This window comes from Rhinatrema bivittatum, chromosome 9 (assembly GCF_901001135.1).
Source record: "Rhinatrema bivittatum chromosome 9, aRhiBiv1.1, whole genome shotgun sequence".
NCBI lineage: Eukaryota > Metazoa > Chordata > Amphibia > Gymnophiona > Rhinatrematidae > Rhinatrema > Rhinatrema bivittatum.
In genome coordinates, this window is record NC_042623.1 from 127,458,345 (window position 1) to 127,473,783 (window position 15,439).

Below are 15,439 nucleotides of genomic sequence, written 5' to 3' on the forward strand. Positions count from 1 at the left end.
AGGATGCCCTTATCAAATTCCACCCCAGTTGTTGTGCCTGTTGCACGTCTTTGGGTACATTTGGTGCATTACTCGGGCATTCTCAGCTCGGTACTCACCCATATCTGAGGACTACCATCCTGCTTGTCCTGTGAGAAAGCAGAGTTGCTTACCTGTAACAGGTGTTCTCCCAGGACAGCAGGATGTTAGTCCTCACGAAATCCGCCTGGATGTTCAGACTCAGGAGGACACAGCATTTGCAAGGGCAGTACTAAGTGGGTCACGGGCAGCCTCCCACCCGGTTTGGGAGTAGCTTTTATACGTCCCATTGGGCCTGAGTCCATCTGCTACATGCTAGGAAATGGAGAAATTACTTACCTGATAATTTTGTTTTCCTTAGTGTAGACAGATGAACTCAGCATCCCACCCACGGCTGCCTTTACTCATGGAAGTCTCTGGGGACATCCCCGGGAGCGAGTGATTCACGGGTAAGCCATGCTTTCCTTCATCCAGGACACCCATCCTACTGGGTGTCGACGTTTCTCGGTTAAGGGCACTGGCGGTCTCCAGCTATAGCCAATTCAACCGGTTCAAATTAATTAAGTTAATCAAGTTATAAAGTTAAACAAGCTTTCAAATTATTCAGTCATGCATATATCCACAATGCTTTTCGAGGAGAATACTGAAGAGCTGCACTTCCTGCAGGGGTATATGTACTAGGGCTGATGTCAGATTGAAATCTGATCCGTCTCCAACTGCTATCAGGAGTACACTATACCCATTGGTCCTGAGTCCATCTGTCTACACTAAGGAAAATGAAATTATCAGGTAAGTAATTTCTCCATTGTCCAGGCCGAGAGCAGACTACATTTCACACTACTATTGACTAGGAGGCCTACAAATTACAGATACCATCAAGGCTCATCAGGCTAGAGCTTTGGCTGCATCAGTGGCTCATCTATAAGTCATTCCTTTGAAAGACATCTGCAAAGCTGCAATGTACACACCTTTGCATCCCAACCTACCAGAGTTCAAAAAAAGGTTAAAAACCTGGCTCTTCAGGCAAGCGTTCCAATTCCCAGAGTGTAACTAGGCACCTCCTCCTGTCTTTCAGATCCAACCATTGCAAGGTGTCACAACACATTGACACTCAATTTCATACACGGACTTGATTATTCTCAATATCTATTTATTTAAGTCATCCTTCTCATATTATATTATTTAACCGATTACTTGCAGACTATATACGCTACTAAAGTTCCTTGTAAAATGTGAACACGAATAATGTTATAATAATATTATCTGTTTGTTAAATACTATTGTTACTTTCACCGTTCCTTGTAATAATGTTCAATAGTTGATTGTTATTGTTCTATGTTCTATGTAAAAAACCCCAGTCTAACCTCCCAGACCAGGGCAACCTTTTCGTTACTTGTAAACCGGACTGATTTGTATTGCATACAGGAATTCCGGTATATAAAAATTAAAAATAAATAAATAAATAAATAAATCCCATTATTGTCTGGGCAATCTCTCAGAGAGTGACAGTAAATTCAAACAAGCAAAATTTTGTAACCTGTTCATCCAATAGTCTACTCTACTACAGTGGGGTCTATGTTGCTTATTTAGTAAACACTCCACTGCAATCTTCAGCTTGAGATTCCACACATGTAATGGCTAATTCTGCCTTGCTTATTGATGGAAAAAGTAAATTAGCTTACTGTAAATAGTGTTTTCTGTAGATAGCAGGATGAATTAGCCATACTAAATACCCATCTGCCTCCCTGGAGAGTCAACTACCTAGCTAAAATTAGCTCTAAAATCAAATGAACCAGGACAATTGCCCTCTAAAGGATTTCTGTCTGAGATAGCGCAGAACAAATGAGCTGGAGTCTGGCTGTCTGATGTGGCATCCTTAAGAAGGAACAGCGATATCATATGATCTCACAGATCTAGTGAGATAATGTTTCCATGTGTAGAAAGGAAACACAATATGCTGAATCTGTGTAGAGTTTGTTGGAACACGTTGACAACTGCTTAGAGAGGGATCTTCATGCCTTTGGTGTGCCATTGAATCTCACTCTGCCTCTTGCCTTCCTGGCTGACTTTGGATCAGCCGGGGGAAAGCCTGCGCAGTCGGCGCCTTGACCTGCCGGGGTAAGGCTTCCAACTTCTCTCTTACCCCGAGCCGTCTCAGCACCGCCTGCGAGCCTGCAAACATTGCCGCTTCGTTCTTCAGCCTGAGCCAGGAAGCTCGGCCTGCCGAGGGCTGCAACAGCGCAGCCAATCCCGGATAAGCCAGCGGGGATTTAAATCCTGTACCTCCAAGGCGCCATTTCCTTCTCTCCGCAGGATCAGCCGGGGGAAAGCCTGCGCAGTCGGCGCCTTGACCTGCCGGGGTAAGGCTTCCAACTTCTCTCTTACCCCGAGCCGTCTCAACACCGCCTGCGAGCCTGCAAACGTCGCTGCTCCGTTCTTCAGCCTGAGCCAGGAAGCTCGGCCTGCCGCGACCCGAACAGCCCAATCAGAGGGCTGCAACAGCGCAGCCAATCCCGGATAAGCCAGCGGGGATTTAAATCCCGTACCTCCGAGGCACCGCGCGCCAAAGGAGCATGACAAAGGGGCCCGCCCCTTTGTGCGCCCCTTCATGCAGCCCCTGAGGACATGCCAAACTTCTCATTACGGCCGACTTTATCGTCTCGACGCCCTTCTTCCTCTGATCTCTTCCGGTGATCAGTCTCCTTCCTGGATTTATCAGCTACCAACTCAAACCTTCAAATCAGCCTTACACTTCAGTATCTTTCTGCAGTCACACCGTATTGTTCTCCCGCAAGCTACTATTCCTTACTTCAGTTCCACCTACCGAAGCCAGTAAACCTTACTGGCGTTTCTTCCCCTAAATCCACCTCACCCACACGGGTTAACCTTCAGACCGCCACCACAACAGTCTTCACTAAAACATACCAACAGCAGCACCACTACAGCTTGACAACAGCTTCTCATCAACATCTTAACCTCTCCTTCAACTATCACAGCAACCATTTAATCCCTTCGGACGTACTCTCTTCCTATTCAATTTTTCAGTTCTCAGCTAATCTTCTACCATCCCACTTCTTGCTACCATCCTACACCTCTCCTGATTGTCCACTGCTCCTGCCAGCTCAACCCTCCAGAATGCATCCAGTTTTCCCAATCCTGATTCTACAGCACTGCCTATCACCGAAAGGATTATCAACCAGGCAAGCCCAACACTGCAACTTAAAAACCCTCACACCTATCCTGATTGCACCGATCACCCAGCTCCTAGGCCTCACCCTCTTTTCTCTATCTTTATTCAATGCGCAATCCCAAACCAAGAAATCTCTAATCTTCAATGACTATCTCATTGACGCTAAGCCGGATATATGCGCAGTAACCGAAACATGGCTTAAGCCCTCAGATACGGCAATAATAAACCAACTACCTACGCTGACCTATGACATCTTCTCCCTCCCAAGACAGAAAAAAAGGGGAGGTGGAATTCTCTTAGCAACCAAAAAAGACCTCTGATTCTCTCAACATCCACTCAACTCAGATTCCAAACTTGAAATCGGCTTTTTCACTTCACACCAACTTCAAATCTTACTCGTCTCGCCCCTCTGGGCCTCCTGGAAATAGATGCCTCCCCTATCGTTGAAATAACCACAACGCTTCTCAACTTGGATGCTCCAGCAATAATCTTAGGAGATTTCAACCTGCACGTAGACAACCCCACACTTTCAACCAGCTGTGAATCCCTTCTCACAGCCCTTTCAGCTTTGGGATTCAAACAGATAGTCAACAAACCCACACATAAAGCTGGTCACACGCTGGACCTTATCTTTGTCAACAAAGGCATCAAGCCTACATCTCACCTGAAGAGCAAGAAGGTACCTTGGTCAGATCACACCCTTATTTCAACATCATTCTCGCTGAAAGAAACCAGCGCCCCCCACGTACCCTCTCCCTCCTTTCCTTACAGGAGATCATGCTCCTCTGAAGACCTTAATAATCACTTGGCCTCACACCTTCCTCTCATAGACCTCACTGATCCAAACACCGCCCTCCGTTCCTGGAACGACATCACAGAATCTATAGCTAACAAGCTTTGTCCTCTAGCAATAAAAAAATCTCACTCAAATGCTTCCAAAAGACAACCCTGGTTCACTAATGATCTTAGAAGGCTAAAACAAAGTTTAAGACAGAAAGAGAGCAAATGGCGTAAAGCCTCATGAGCTAGTACTCTGTCTGCCTACAAATTTACGCTACATCAGTACAAGTCCTCTACCTCAAAATCAAAAAGAGATTTTTACGCGTCTAAGATCCATAACCTGGTCTTTGACGCCAAAGCTCTCTTTGCCTATGTTTCTAGTCTCACTCAGATCAACCCCCCGGAAATTCCCAGTAACCTAGCACAATCCAAAGCCGAAGAACTCGCTCTGTTTTTCCAAAACAAAATCTTCAGCCTCCTAACTCAACTGCCCGCCAATACCACCGCCCTCTCGTCCTCTCTGCAGCCTTCCATCAAAAACATTTGCCTTGAAGCTTTCGAACCCATCTCCTCTACTGAGATACAAGTTGTTTTAAGAAGAATGAAACCTTCCTCTCATCCTGCGGATCATATTCCCACCAAACTTATCTTGACAATTCCAGACTCAATCTCCAAAACACTGGCGGACATCATTAAATGTTCTCTTTCCCAAGGTTCCTACCCAGATGACCTCAAATTGGCCTCACTCAAACCACTCCTAAAAAAACCTAATCTGGACCATAAAGATCCTAACAACTTCCGCCCAATAGCCAACCTCCCCTTCATTGCTAAGATTATGGAAAAACTAGTAAACTCTCAACTATCGGACTACATTGAAGATAACAAACTCCTATTCGCCTCCCAATACGGTTTCCGCAAAAATTTAAGCACAGAATCCCTCCTCACTTCCCTGACAGACTACCTCATCCTGGGTCTCGACAAAGGTCAATCTTTCTTACTAGTCCTACTAGACCTTTCAAGAAAACAAAGAGGTAGGCGATCTATGATAGCCGTAAGGATAAACACAAACAATAGATGCCTGATCTTTTTCCAAATGTTTATTAAGCAGAGACGTGTTAAAAAATTGCCCGACTCAGGCCGAGTTTCGCGGTTCAAAAACCGCTGCCTCAGGGGCTTCAACACTCCACAGTTATGAAAAAATCTCAGTAGTGTATTTCTCATCCGATGAGAACTTCACTTCACTCCCGGTCTCTGCTGCTACTCAATAGCAGCAGAGACCGGGAGTGAAGTGCTGTTTGCAGAAGCATTGCTGACAGTAATTGACTGTACATCGGATGAGAAATACACTACTGAGATTTTTTCATAACTGTGGAGTGTTGAAGCCCCTGAGGCAGCGGTTTTTGAACCGCGAAACTCGGCCTGAGTCGGGCGATTTTTGAACACGTCTCTGCTTAATAAACATTTGGAAAAAGATCAGGCTACTAGACCTTTCGGCAGCTTTTGACACTGTCAACCACTCCATCCTCATTAACCAGTTAGCTTCCATAGGAATTACCGGCACGACTCTAACTTGGTTTAAAACATTTCTCAGCAATAGAGGTTACAAGGTTAAAATCCAGAACAAAGAATCATCACGCTATGACTCAACCGTAGGAGTCCCACAGGGTTCCTCACTGTCTGACGCTCTTTAACATCTACCTTCTACCTCTTTGCTAGCTCCTCACCAACCTCAACCTAAAACATTTTCTCTACGCAGATGATATTCAGATCCTGATCCCCATTAAAGACACATTTTCGAAAACACTTGATCATTGGGAAACCTGCCACCAAGAAATCAAATGTCTCCTTATTTATTTATTTTATTTATTTAAGTTTTTTATATACCAACATTCAAGACAATAGTCCCATCATGCTGGTTCACATGGAACAGGAGTGCAAAATAACTTAAACATGAACAATGGTGCGGAAAAAGCAGTTACATGTAACAAGGAAAATTAAACTTGGAGTAAGAAGGAAAAGGAAAAACCAGATGATTACATATAATTATATTGTAAGAGGTAGTTAATAGCGATATAGTGATATTGATGGTCTCCTCATCAGCCTAAACCTAGTATTAAACTCCTCCAAGACCGAACTACTTCTCATCTCTCCTGAGAACAGCAATTCCACCTCTACTCATCCAGCCAACCCACCAACCACTCAAGTGAGAGACTTAGGAGTGATAATTGATAATCGGTTGAACTTCAAAGCTTCCATCAATAGAACTACCAAAGACTGTTTCCACAAACTCCAAGTGCTAAAAAGGATAAGACCTCTCTTCCACGCTCAAGATTTCAGAACGATCCTCCAAGCAATTATTTTCTCAAAGTTAGATTATTGTAACTCTATCTTACTAGGTCTCCCTTCGTCCTATACCAAACCGCTTCAGATGGTACAAAATGCGGCAGCACGTTTACTGACAAACACTAGGAAAAGAGACCATATCTCTCCAATTCTAAAAGATCTACATTGGTTACCAATCCACTTCAGAATCATCTACAAATCCATCTCCATTATATACAAAACCATCCATCAACACACCACAATTGACCTACAAATCCCTCTCCACTTACACAACTCCTCAAGACTCACCAGAGACGCATACAGAGGATCAATCCAGGTACCTCCCACCAAAACCACTAGACATATTACCTTAAGAGATCGAGCCCTCTCTACAGCTGGTCCTCCGTTATGGAACTCCATCCCCCCCGATCTCAGACAGGAGCCCTGCCTCCCAACCTTTAGGAAAAGACTTAAGACTTGGCTGTTTAAGCAAGCTTTCCCGGACTCCAATTAATGCCCTTCTCCATCTACTTACATTACAAAGTCAGCTCAATTTCATCTCTTTGTAAATAATGTTTGCCGTTATTAACCTTTTCCTTTATTTCTCTCTTCTCCCAGTTCAACAGTCCTTGTTATTTGTAACTGCTTTCTTCTGCACTATAGTTCAAGTTTGATGTCTATATTGCACCCCTGTTTAAATGTAAACCAGCATGATGTGATTGTATCATGAATGCCGGTATATAAAAACCTTAAATAAATAAAATAAATAAATGACGGGGCTCATGAGAATGCGCAAGTGGGAATTCCCGCACATGCTCAGTAGAGCAAAAGCTCTGCTAGCTAAGAGAGGTCAGTTCAGTACCACCAAACAATGTCACCCACATTTTATGACTAATTCATTCTATTTTCTACAGAAAAACATAGTTTATAGTAAGCAAACCTGCTTTGTTTGCAAAAGAAAGTTACACAAAATCAAGGAACACAAGTTAAGATTTAAATGACCTATATTAATTGATACTCACTGGTAAATGATTAAAAACAATGCCAGTGTTTACACACATTTAAGGGTAACTTGAGCATTTCTATATTATATCAATGAATTAGTGTCATACATGATCACCTGCTTCCATTTTTTGGATTGTTATATGAGCAAGGTGTTTTGGGGATGTCTTTAGTTGTAATGTGAATTATAGACCAGGTTTTCATTAGAGACATAGGCTGAATTAAAAAATATAATGGATGCCAATATATGTCAGTTTAGCAGGGTGATTATGATGTATTTTGTTCAATGGAAGCTGCATATTTAACCCTTCTCATTTTTTGTGTAGAGATGAACATGAAGATTTTAAAGAAGAGATGAAGCGGCTCAGGAAACTGCGTGGAAAAATAGAACCAAAGAAAGGAGAGGGAAAGAGAACAACTAAGAAGAAATAATGCTGTCTAGCAAGTCAAGACTGTGCTGTAGATATTAGAAAAAACTTGGAAGATCTTGGACTATTTTTGCCCTGGCAGTTACTGCTGTGTGTGGTGGGGGGGAGGTGCAAACACTGTGACATGTCCTAAGACTGAGTTCAATTAAGTTTTGACATGGTCTTCTGTGCAAAACTGGAGATAGTAAAGCATTTTTTTTCCAGTGGTTGGAAAATTCTAGGCTGATCCATATTTTTCATTAAGAATAAATGGCTATCACTTATCTTTAACTAAAATAAATTTTAAAAAAATAACCAAACTTCTCTGTTTTATGCTTAGCAAAATTGCTTCTAGTCTTTTACTTAGGACATCAGATCCCCTGCAATTCCATGACAAGGGTTTCAAAATCTAGCTCTTAATTGCAGTATCCTAAGATCCCCATAGAACTGCAGGAAAATGAGAGGGGACAGCTAAGATCACCAGAAAGCCTTCCTTCCTATGATACCTTTCTTGTTCCTCCCCCACCACCAAATACCTAGCTGGTAGATGTAGGAGGAGAGAAGAGGCATCTAAAATCTTCTTTGCCACCTGGTGCCTCATTCACAATATGAGCCACACAAGACTATGGTGATTCCTGAGGTTCAAATTGCAAGTCTGATCCCAGAAGACTCAGCAAAAGATACTGTCGCTCTTCTGCTGGTTTGGCAGAGACATTTGACAAAATCTCCCATGACAGACTCCTCAAAAAATTACAGTCATGGTATAGGAGGCAGTGTCCTACTGTAGATTGGGAACTGGTTAAAAGAAAGGAAACAGAGGGTAGGACAAAATGGCCAAATGGAGAAAGGTTATTTGTGGATTAGTACTGAGACCTGCAGTATTTAACATATTCATAAACGATCGGAAAAAAGGAACAAGTTGAGGTGATCAAATTTTTAAATGACACAAAATTAGTCAAAGTTGTTAAAACAGCAGTGAATTGTGAAGAATGGCAGATGGACCTTATGGGGCAGATATTTAAAAATAGCTGAGATCCTAAATTTAGGCCTCTAAATTAGGTCCCTAAATTAGGCACCTATTTTTAGCCAAACTTAAGTACCTAAGTTTTCAGCTGAAAATTCACAAATTTAGGAGGCTAATAGTTAAGCACCTAAATTTAGACATTTATTTGCCTAGAGTTAAGCCCCTAAATTAGATGCCTAATTCAAAAAGTCATTGCTAAGTTCCTAATTTAGTTTCTCCACCCTAACTCCACCCCTATAGCCACCCACTTTTTAGGATTCTAAATTTAGGATCCTAATAAAAGTAGGAGCCTAAATTTAGGCACTTAGCCCTAGTAAATTTTCAAAAGGGCTAATTTAGGAGCCTACATTCTTTGAAAATTGGCTCCTGTGAGACTAGGAAATTGGGCATCTGAAAGCTGCTCTATGTATTGGGAGTCACCACCAGGAAAATTACCTTGGAGTTCTTGAGGACAAATTGAAATTCTCAACTCATTGGGGGAGTGACAGTCAAAAAAGCAAACAGAATCATCCAAAAAGGAATGGAGAATAAAACAGAAAATATCATATTGCTTCTGTATCAATCTATGGTGCGACCGCAACTTGAGTATCATGTGTTTTTCTGGTTGCCCTATCTTAAAAAAGACATGGCGGAAATAGAAAAGGTGATGGGGAGAGAGAATTGTTGAGAGGAAATTGAAAAGAGTATGGAAAGTTTGACAACAAATGTGAGGTGGGAAGAGATTGGCTGGAGGGGAATGTATAAAGGTAGCAATGTAACGTAAAAGATGATGGCACAAAAAGACCATCCAGTCAGCCCAGTTATTCCTGTCCAGACTGACAAAGATATATCTGAACTACTAGCCACAGAGCATAACCACTTAACTAAGATGAGACATTTTTATTATCTTTCTTTATTGGACTACACCCTCTTGAGTAGATGAGCATGCATGTTCCACTATTTATTTTATTTTATTTATTTTATTTAGCAAATTTTCCATACCATCATTCAGTTGTACCATCACAATGGTTTACATATTTAAAAGAATAAATACATAGTTCATACCTACCACACAATGACCCTACTTCAAAGTGGTTGACAAAAATAGAGCTGATCTTTATAGGGAGATATATATGCAAAGCGCATAATTAAAAGCCTACAGCTAAATTGCAAGCCCATTAAAACCAGGATAAAACAGACTGACAAACCAATTTGATCTGTGGTGGGCACCTGGCAATCCAAAATAACAAAAGGGTAAATCAAAAACAATTAGTAAAAGCTTTCAGTGGTCATAATTCCAGATGAGTGACATTCCAAAATCCCATAACAATATAGCAAGGATTCTCCAGAAAAATAATATAATAAGGCTATACTGACAACTCTTTCACAAATACACACAAAGAATGAACAGCTGCAATGCCCTATGAGACACTACACAAAGACCGTAATTACAATCTGAACACTCACCCTGGTTTTGCATGGACGACAAATAGACTGATAGCCTAGGATCCCTCACATCTAGGTATTCTGAGAAAAATTATTTGCAATCACGCCGATACTGTAAAGCATGACCCGGCTTGCGCACTTTTGAACACGAATTGGACACGCGTTTTAGACGTGTAAGATGGATGTGCGAATCAGTATATGCTCTAACGTGTCCTTTAGCGCGAGCTGAAAACGACGTGTTACAATTAGCACGCGCCGCATGTAGATGCTATGTTAATGGTGTTTAATGACCTGATTAGCTATTCCCCTCGATACAGTAACGCGCGCCCAAAATTGCGCGTCTTTAACCTGCACGTTTTCCGCATCTTTACTCTCTATACTTACCGCCTACCCTGACCCTGATGTTAGTGTGGTGCTGTGCTCTTGACAGTCGTGAATATCCAACAGACCGCATCGAACAGCGTCATGAACTACATGCATATATTGGCTCTGGCGATCTTTTTTGTACGGGTGAGAACGAGATTAAGAAATGCTCTGCAAGCGAATTCTAGACGGCCTATTGGAGACAACAGCCAACAGGAGAACCCGGCACAAAGACCGGAGGAGGTATGTATATGTGTTGGGGTTTTTTGTTTTTTTTAAACTATCTTTATCTTTATTAAGATTTTCACCTGTGACAAACTTAATCTTATAGAACAGTAATGTTACACAACAATATAACCCCAACAAGAATAACCTAAGATTGTTTTTGAAAATTCCCCTTACCCCACCACAAACCCGCCCTTTCCCCCACCGTTTCCCCCCCCCCCCCCAATTCACTGGATGTTGAATATAAAGGCCTTAAGTCCATAATCAGAGATCATCATGACATAAAACATAACTGCGGAACATTGTCTTCTGGTGAGGAGGGTTCATGTATTCTTCTTCAACTTGGTAAAGTCGAGTCTGAGCGCCATGGATCTAGGTAGTTTCCCATATTTGGAATTAGATACTTTGTAAAGGCAGCCCAAATTTGCTTGATATGTACAGACTTCTTTGGCGCCTCTGGCGTAATAATGGCGTGCTCCATGGAGCATAAGCGGACTGTTTTCTGGAACCATTTTTCATAGCTAGGGGCACATTTGTCTATCCAATTAGCAAGAATGGTCTGTTTCCCCTCCAGTCCCGCTCATAATATAAAGAGGCGTTCCAGGACAGACAATCGCACATGCGGAAAGTCTGCAAGACCGAAAAGCCAAAGATTAGGGTCTGTGGGAGGGTTTTCCCCAAAAAGACAGAACACGCATGGCACACTTGTTTCCAAAAATGTGAAATTTTTTTACAATCCCAAAAACAGTGAAAGAGAGTACTGTCGGTGTCTATGCATTTAGGACATTGGGGTGTTGGGGCAATTTTCATTTGATGCGCACGTTTAGGTGTAATATAACTGAGCCAGAGAAATCTGTACTGTGTTTCTTGCAAAAGTACATTTTCCGATATCATAGGTAAATCTTTGAAACATTTCTCAAAATCAGCATAAATTAGGGAAAAAAGGGGCCACTCTCGCCATTTGGCATACACTGGTACAAGAAATTTGTTATCAGAATACCCAACCAACTCCTTATAGAAATGGGAGACTTTGGATTTGCTGCTGTTCCCCACCTGTACCATGTCTCTTAATTTTTGGACTGCTGGTGTGTCTGCAAGGAAAGTATTCACTGACTTAATAAAGTGGGTGACTTGTAGGTATGCATAGAGGTCCCCTGCAGGAAGTGTAAATCTTTGCTGAAGAGTTTGGAAGGAGAGGAGAGCTCCCGTCCTCACGTCAAACAAATCAAATATATAGTTAAGACCCAAAGTTTTCCACCTTTGAAAAGTACCCCCCTCATTCCCTGGAGAGAAGAGTTTGTGACCAGTAATAGTAAGGAAGGAGGTAAGTTGGCTGGGTAGTCCCCCTGTTTTGCATAGTAGTAGCCAGGCCTTCCTGCACATTCCCATTAGGATTTGCGTCATGAGGTGATAAGGAACCATCTGGGAGGATACTTGTAGTAAAGGATTAAGGGACCGGACTCCGTACCATTCCAATAAGTAGGCCTGCGGGGTAATGGTAGATAGCCGGAAAAGCCAATCCCAAATATGTCTAACACTACATGCTAAATTATATGATTCCAAATTTGGGCACCCTAGTCCCCCTTTATCTCTCGGGCACATAAGCACCGACATGGGTATTCGAGCCCTCCTTCTCCTCCATAGGAAGGAATGTAAGGCTTGCTGGAGATAATGTTGGTCTCTTTTTGATATCCAAATAGGGGCTAATTGAAGGGTGTATAGCCATTTGGGCAGTAAGATCATTTTAAAGAGGTGTACTCGTCCTATCAGTGACAAGGGCAATGGCGTCCACCTCTTTAAGGTGGTTAAAGTTGACGTGAGTAAGGGGTGTATGTTCACTTTATAGAAATTGATCAACCTTTGGGGTATATGTAAACCTAGGTATTTTAAAGTATCTGTCGCCCATCTAAGGGGAAAAACGGTTGGCCAAGTGTTATGTAATGTTCCTGTGACGTCAAGAACCTCAGATTTTTCATAATTTATTTTAAGGCCAGCAAAAAGACTATATTGAGCCAAGAGCTAGAGGACCTTTGGAAGAGCTAGCAGGGGCTGTGCGAGATAAACTGGTAGATCGTCCGCAAAAGCGGCTATTTTATAAATATGGTTGGGCCCCCCGAATCCCTTCACCCCTCTACATCCATCAATTTTCCGCAAAAGAGGATCAAGAGCCAATATATACAATAAAGGGGACAGGGGACATCCCTGCCGCACCCCCCTCTGTATGGCTACTACTGCTGAAATACAATTATTAGCTAATATGCACGGTCGGGTCAGTATAGAGTAATGATATATAAGTCAAGAATTCTCCCTGGATACCAAACCTCTGTAAAACCGCAAAGAGATACGGCCATGCCACTCAATCGAAGGCTTTCTCGGAATCAAACCCGATAACCAGAGCCGGAATTTGTTGAGTTTGGCAAATTGTCATGGCCGTAAGTAGTTTTGTAATATTCGCATTTTGTTTCCGGCCTCTGACAAAGCCCGCTTGGTGGGGTGAGATCAAAGTAGGAAGGAAAACTTTTAGTCGCTCTGCTAGTGCTTTAGCCAAGATTTTTAAATCGCAATTAAGCAATGTGATGGGGCAGTACGATGATGGGCACGTTCGGTCTTTTCCTGATTTTGGGATAACTATTATCCCAAAATCAGGAAAATGAGCTCTGTTAAAGGAGGTAGGGAAACGTTCCTGTGTAAGGCCTTCTTTAAAATAATTTGTCAAAGGCTCACTAATGTAGGGCGATAGTATTTTATAAAAGTCATATGAAAAACCGTCTGGTCCGGGGGATTTTCCTGGTTGGGCAGCTGAGATTATCTGTGAAATTTCAAATGTCTGGAGTGGTCTATTCAAAACTTCGCGTTGGGACACTGAAAGTGTTGGTAAGGCTATATCTCGAAAAAAATCCTCTTCTATCTCTCTGCTTCCCGAAGCCTCAGACCTATACAAAGTACTGCAATATTGTTGAAAGGTGGCACTTATTTCAGACTCTTTTGATGTCTGCCCTCCTGAAGGTGTTTGCAAGCTGGTAATGAAGGATCTCGGCCTCTGTGTTTTTGTTAAATTTGCTAGTAAACGGCTGGGTTTATTTCCAAATTTAAAGAATGATTGTTGACCCTTCCAGAGCTAGGATTTGGCTCTAGTATCCAGAAGGGTATTCAATCGTCCCAAGATACTATAGAACTCATCTCTATTGTTGCTGGTTTTATGGTGGGATAAAACCCGTTTTGCTCGGTTTAGTTTGGATTCTAACTCTAGAATTGACTGGTTGATCCTTTTATTACGAGAGTGAACATAAGATATAATTTCTCCCCTAATCACTGCTTTCGCAGTCTCACAAAAAAGGAGAGGGGTGTTAATGTGTTCTTGATTATCCTTTGCATAGTCCCTCCATTTCTCCTTTAGAAAGGCTTTTAAAAAGCCATCATCCCTAAGAAAAGATGGAAATCGCCACAGGCGCATCCGGTGGACAGACTCTGGAGCTTTCAATTGGATAGAGATTGGCGTATGGTCTGATATTACGAGAGACTCTATTTGTGCAGTGGACACTGTAAAGAAATCTAGCTGAAAGATGAGAATATAGTCTAACCGTGACAGAGTATTATGAGATCTCGAGAGATGAGTATAATCCCTTTCGCTAGGGTGGAGTGTTCTCCAAAAATCGATAAGGGATAATTGTTGGCATAGGTAAGCCACCCCCTTTTTTCTTTTGCCTGTTGGATGTGTGTGAGGGAGATTTCTATCCATGGAGGCATCATGGACACAGTTAAAATCCCCTGACATACAAAGTGTGCCTTGGCCATTGATATGCAGTAAATTACAAAGATCCACAAAAAATGTGTGATTGTATGTATTTGGTGCATAGACATTACATATAGTAACTGGGCTTTTGTTCCAGACTTCCAGCAGAATTATATATCGTTCGTCTGGGTCTGTCAGGGTTTTGGAAACTTGGAAATTAACATTTTTGTGGATCAATATCGCTAGCCCCCCCTTTCTATGTGCCGCTTCTGCAAAAAGGCAAGTACCCACCCAATCCCTCTGGAGCTTTTGACTTTCAGGGGCGGTGAGGTGAGTCTCTTGGATACAGGCTATATCTGCATGCAGCCGTTTAAGATGGGCCAACAACTTTTTCCGTTTCACTGGGGTACCTAGCCCTTTTACATTCCAAGATATTAGATTAGGCATGGACGGTCAGTCAGAAGAAGAGCTAAGTTTGCTGTTTTCTCCAAATTTCTAAAATCAGAGAAGGCACTCAGCCTTGCCTTCTCTCCACCCTTTCCTCCCCCACCAATAGCCACACACCCAGTTTTTATGTACATAACACAACTTTGGATACACCACGAACTCTTCCATCTAAGAATATGGATTTGCCTTAATATATGTGACATAGATAAGTTTATGTGTTGTTTTTTAATATCTAACGGTAGCATTTTTCTGTCTGGGCATCTCTGAGGCTCCGCGGGTCCAGCGGAGACACGGACGCCTGTACGGATCCCGGGAGGACGCCGCACCAGACCTTCTTCCGGTGTCTACAATTAGGCATCCCTGCGGCTCCACTTCTTTTGTTAAATGAATAATCAAGATGTATTAAGTTATGCTGATTTTCTTGTGTTGTTTTTCACACAGGCACAGCAGGACAGAGTCATCCGTGCACAGGACAGGGACAACGGCAGACCAGGACGGGCCAT

The 15,439-nt window shown here is 42.3% G+C and overlaps 1 protein-coding gene across 3 annotated transcripts in view; it reads left to right on the plus strand.

Annotated features, from left to right (window-relative positions):
* The window catches only part of MRPS33 (mitochondrial ribosomal protein S33), a 49,762-nt gene extending 41,816 nt beyond the window's left edge, over positions 1 to 7,946 (plus strand). For all 3 annotated transcript variants that reach the window (XM_029616686.1, XM_029616688.1, XM_029616687.1), the window contains one exon: positions 7,639 to 7,946. In XM_029616686.1, the coding sequence (XP_029472546.1) occupies positions 7,639 to 7,744 (106 nt within the window). In that variant the 3' untranslated portion in view covers positions 7,745 to 7,946. The remainder of the gene's footprint in view (positions 1 to 7,638) is intronic.
* Positions 7,947 to 15,439: the final 7,493 nt, after the last annotated feature.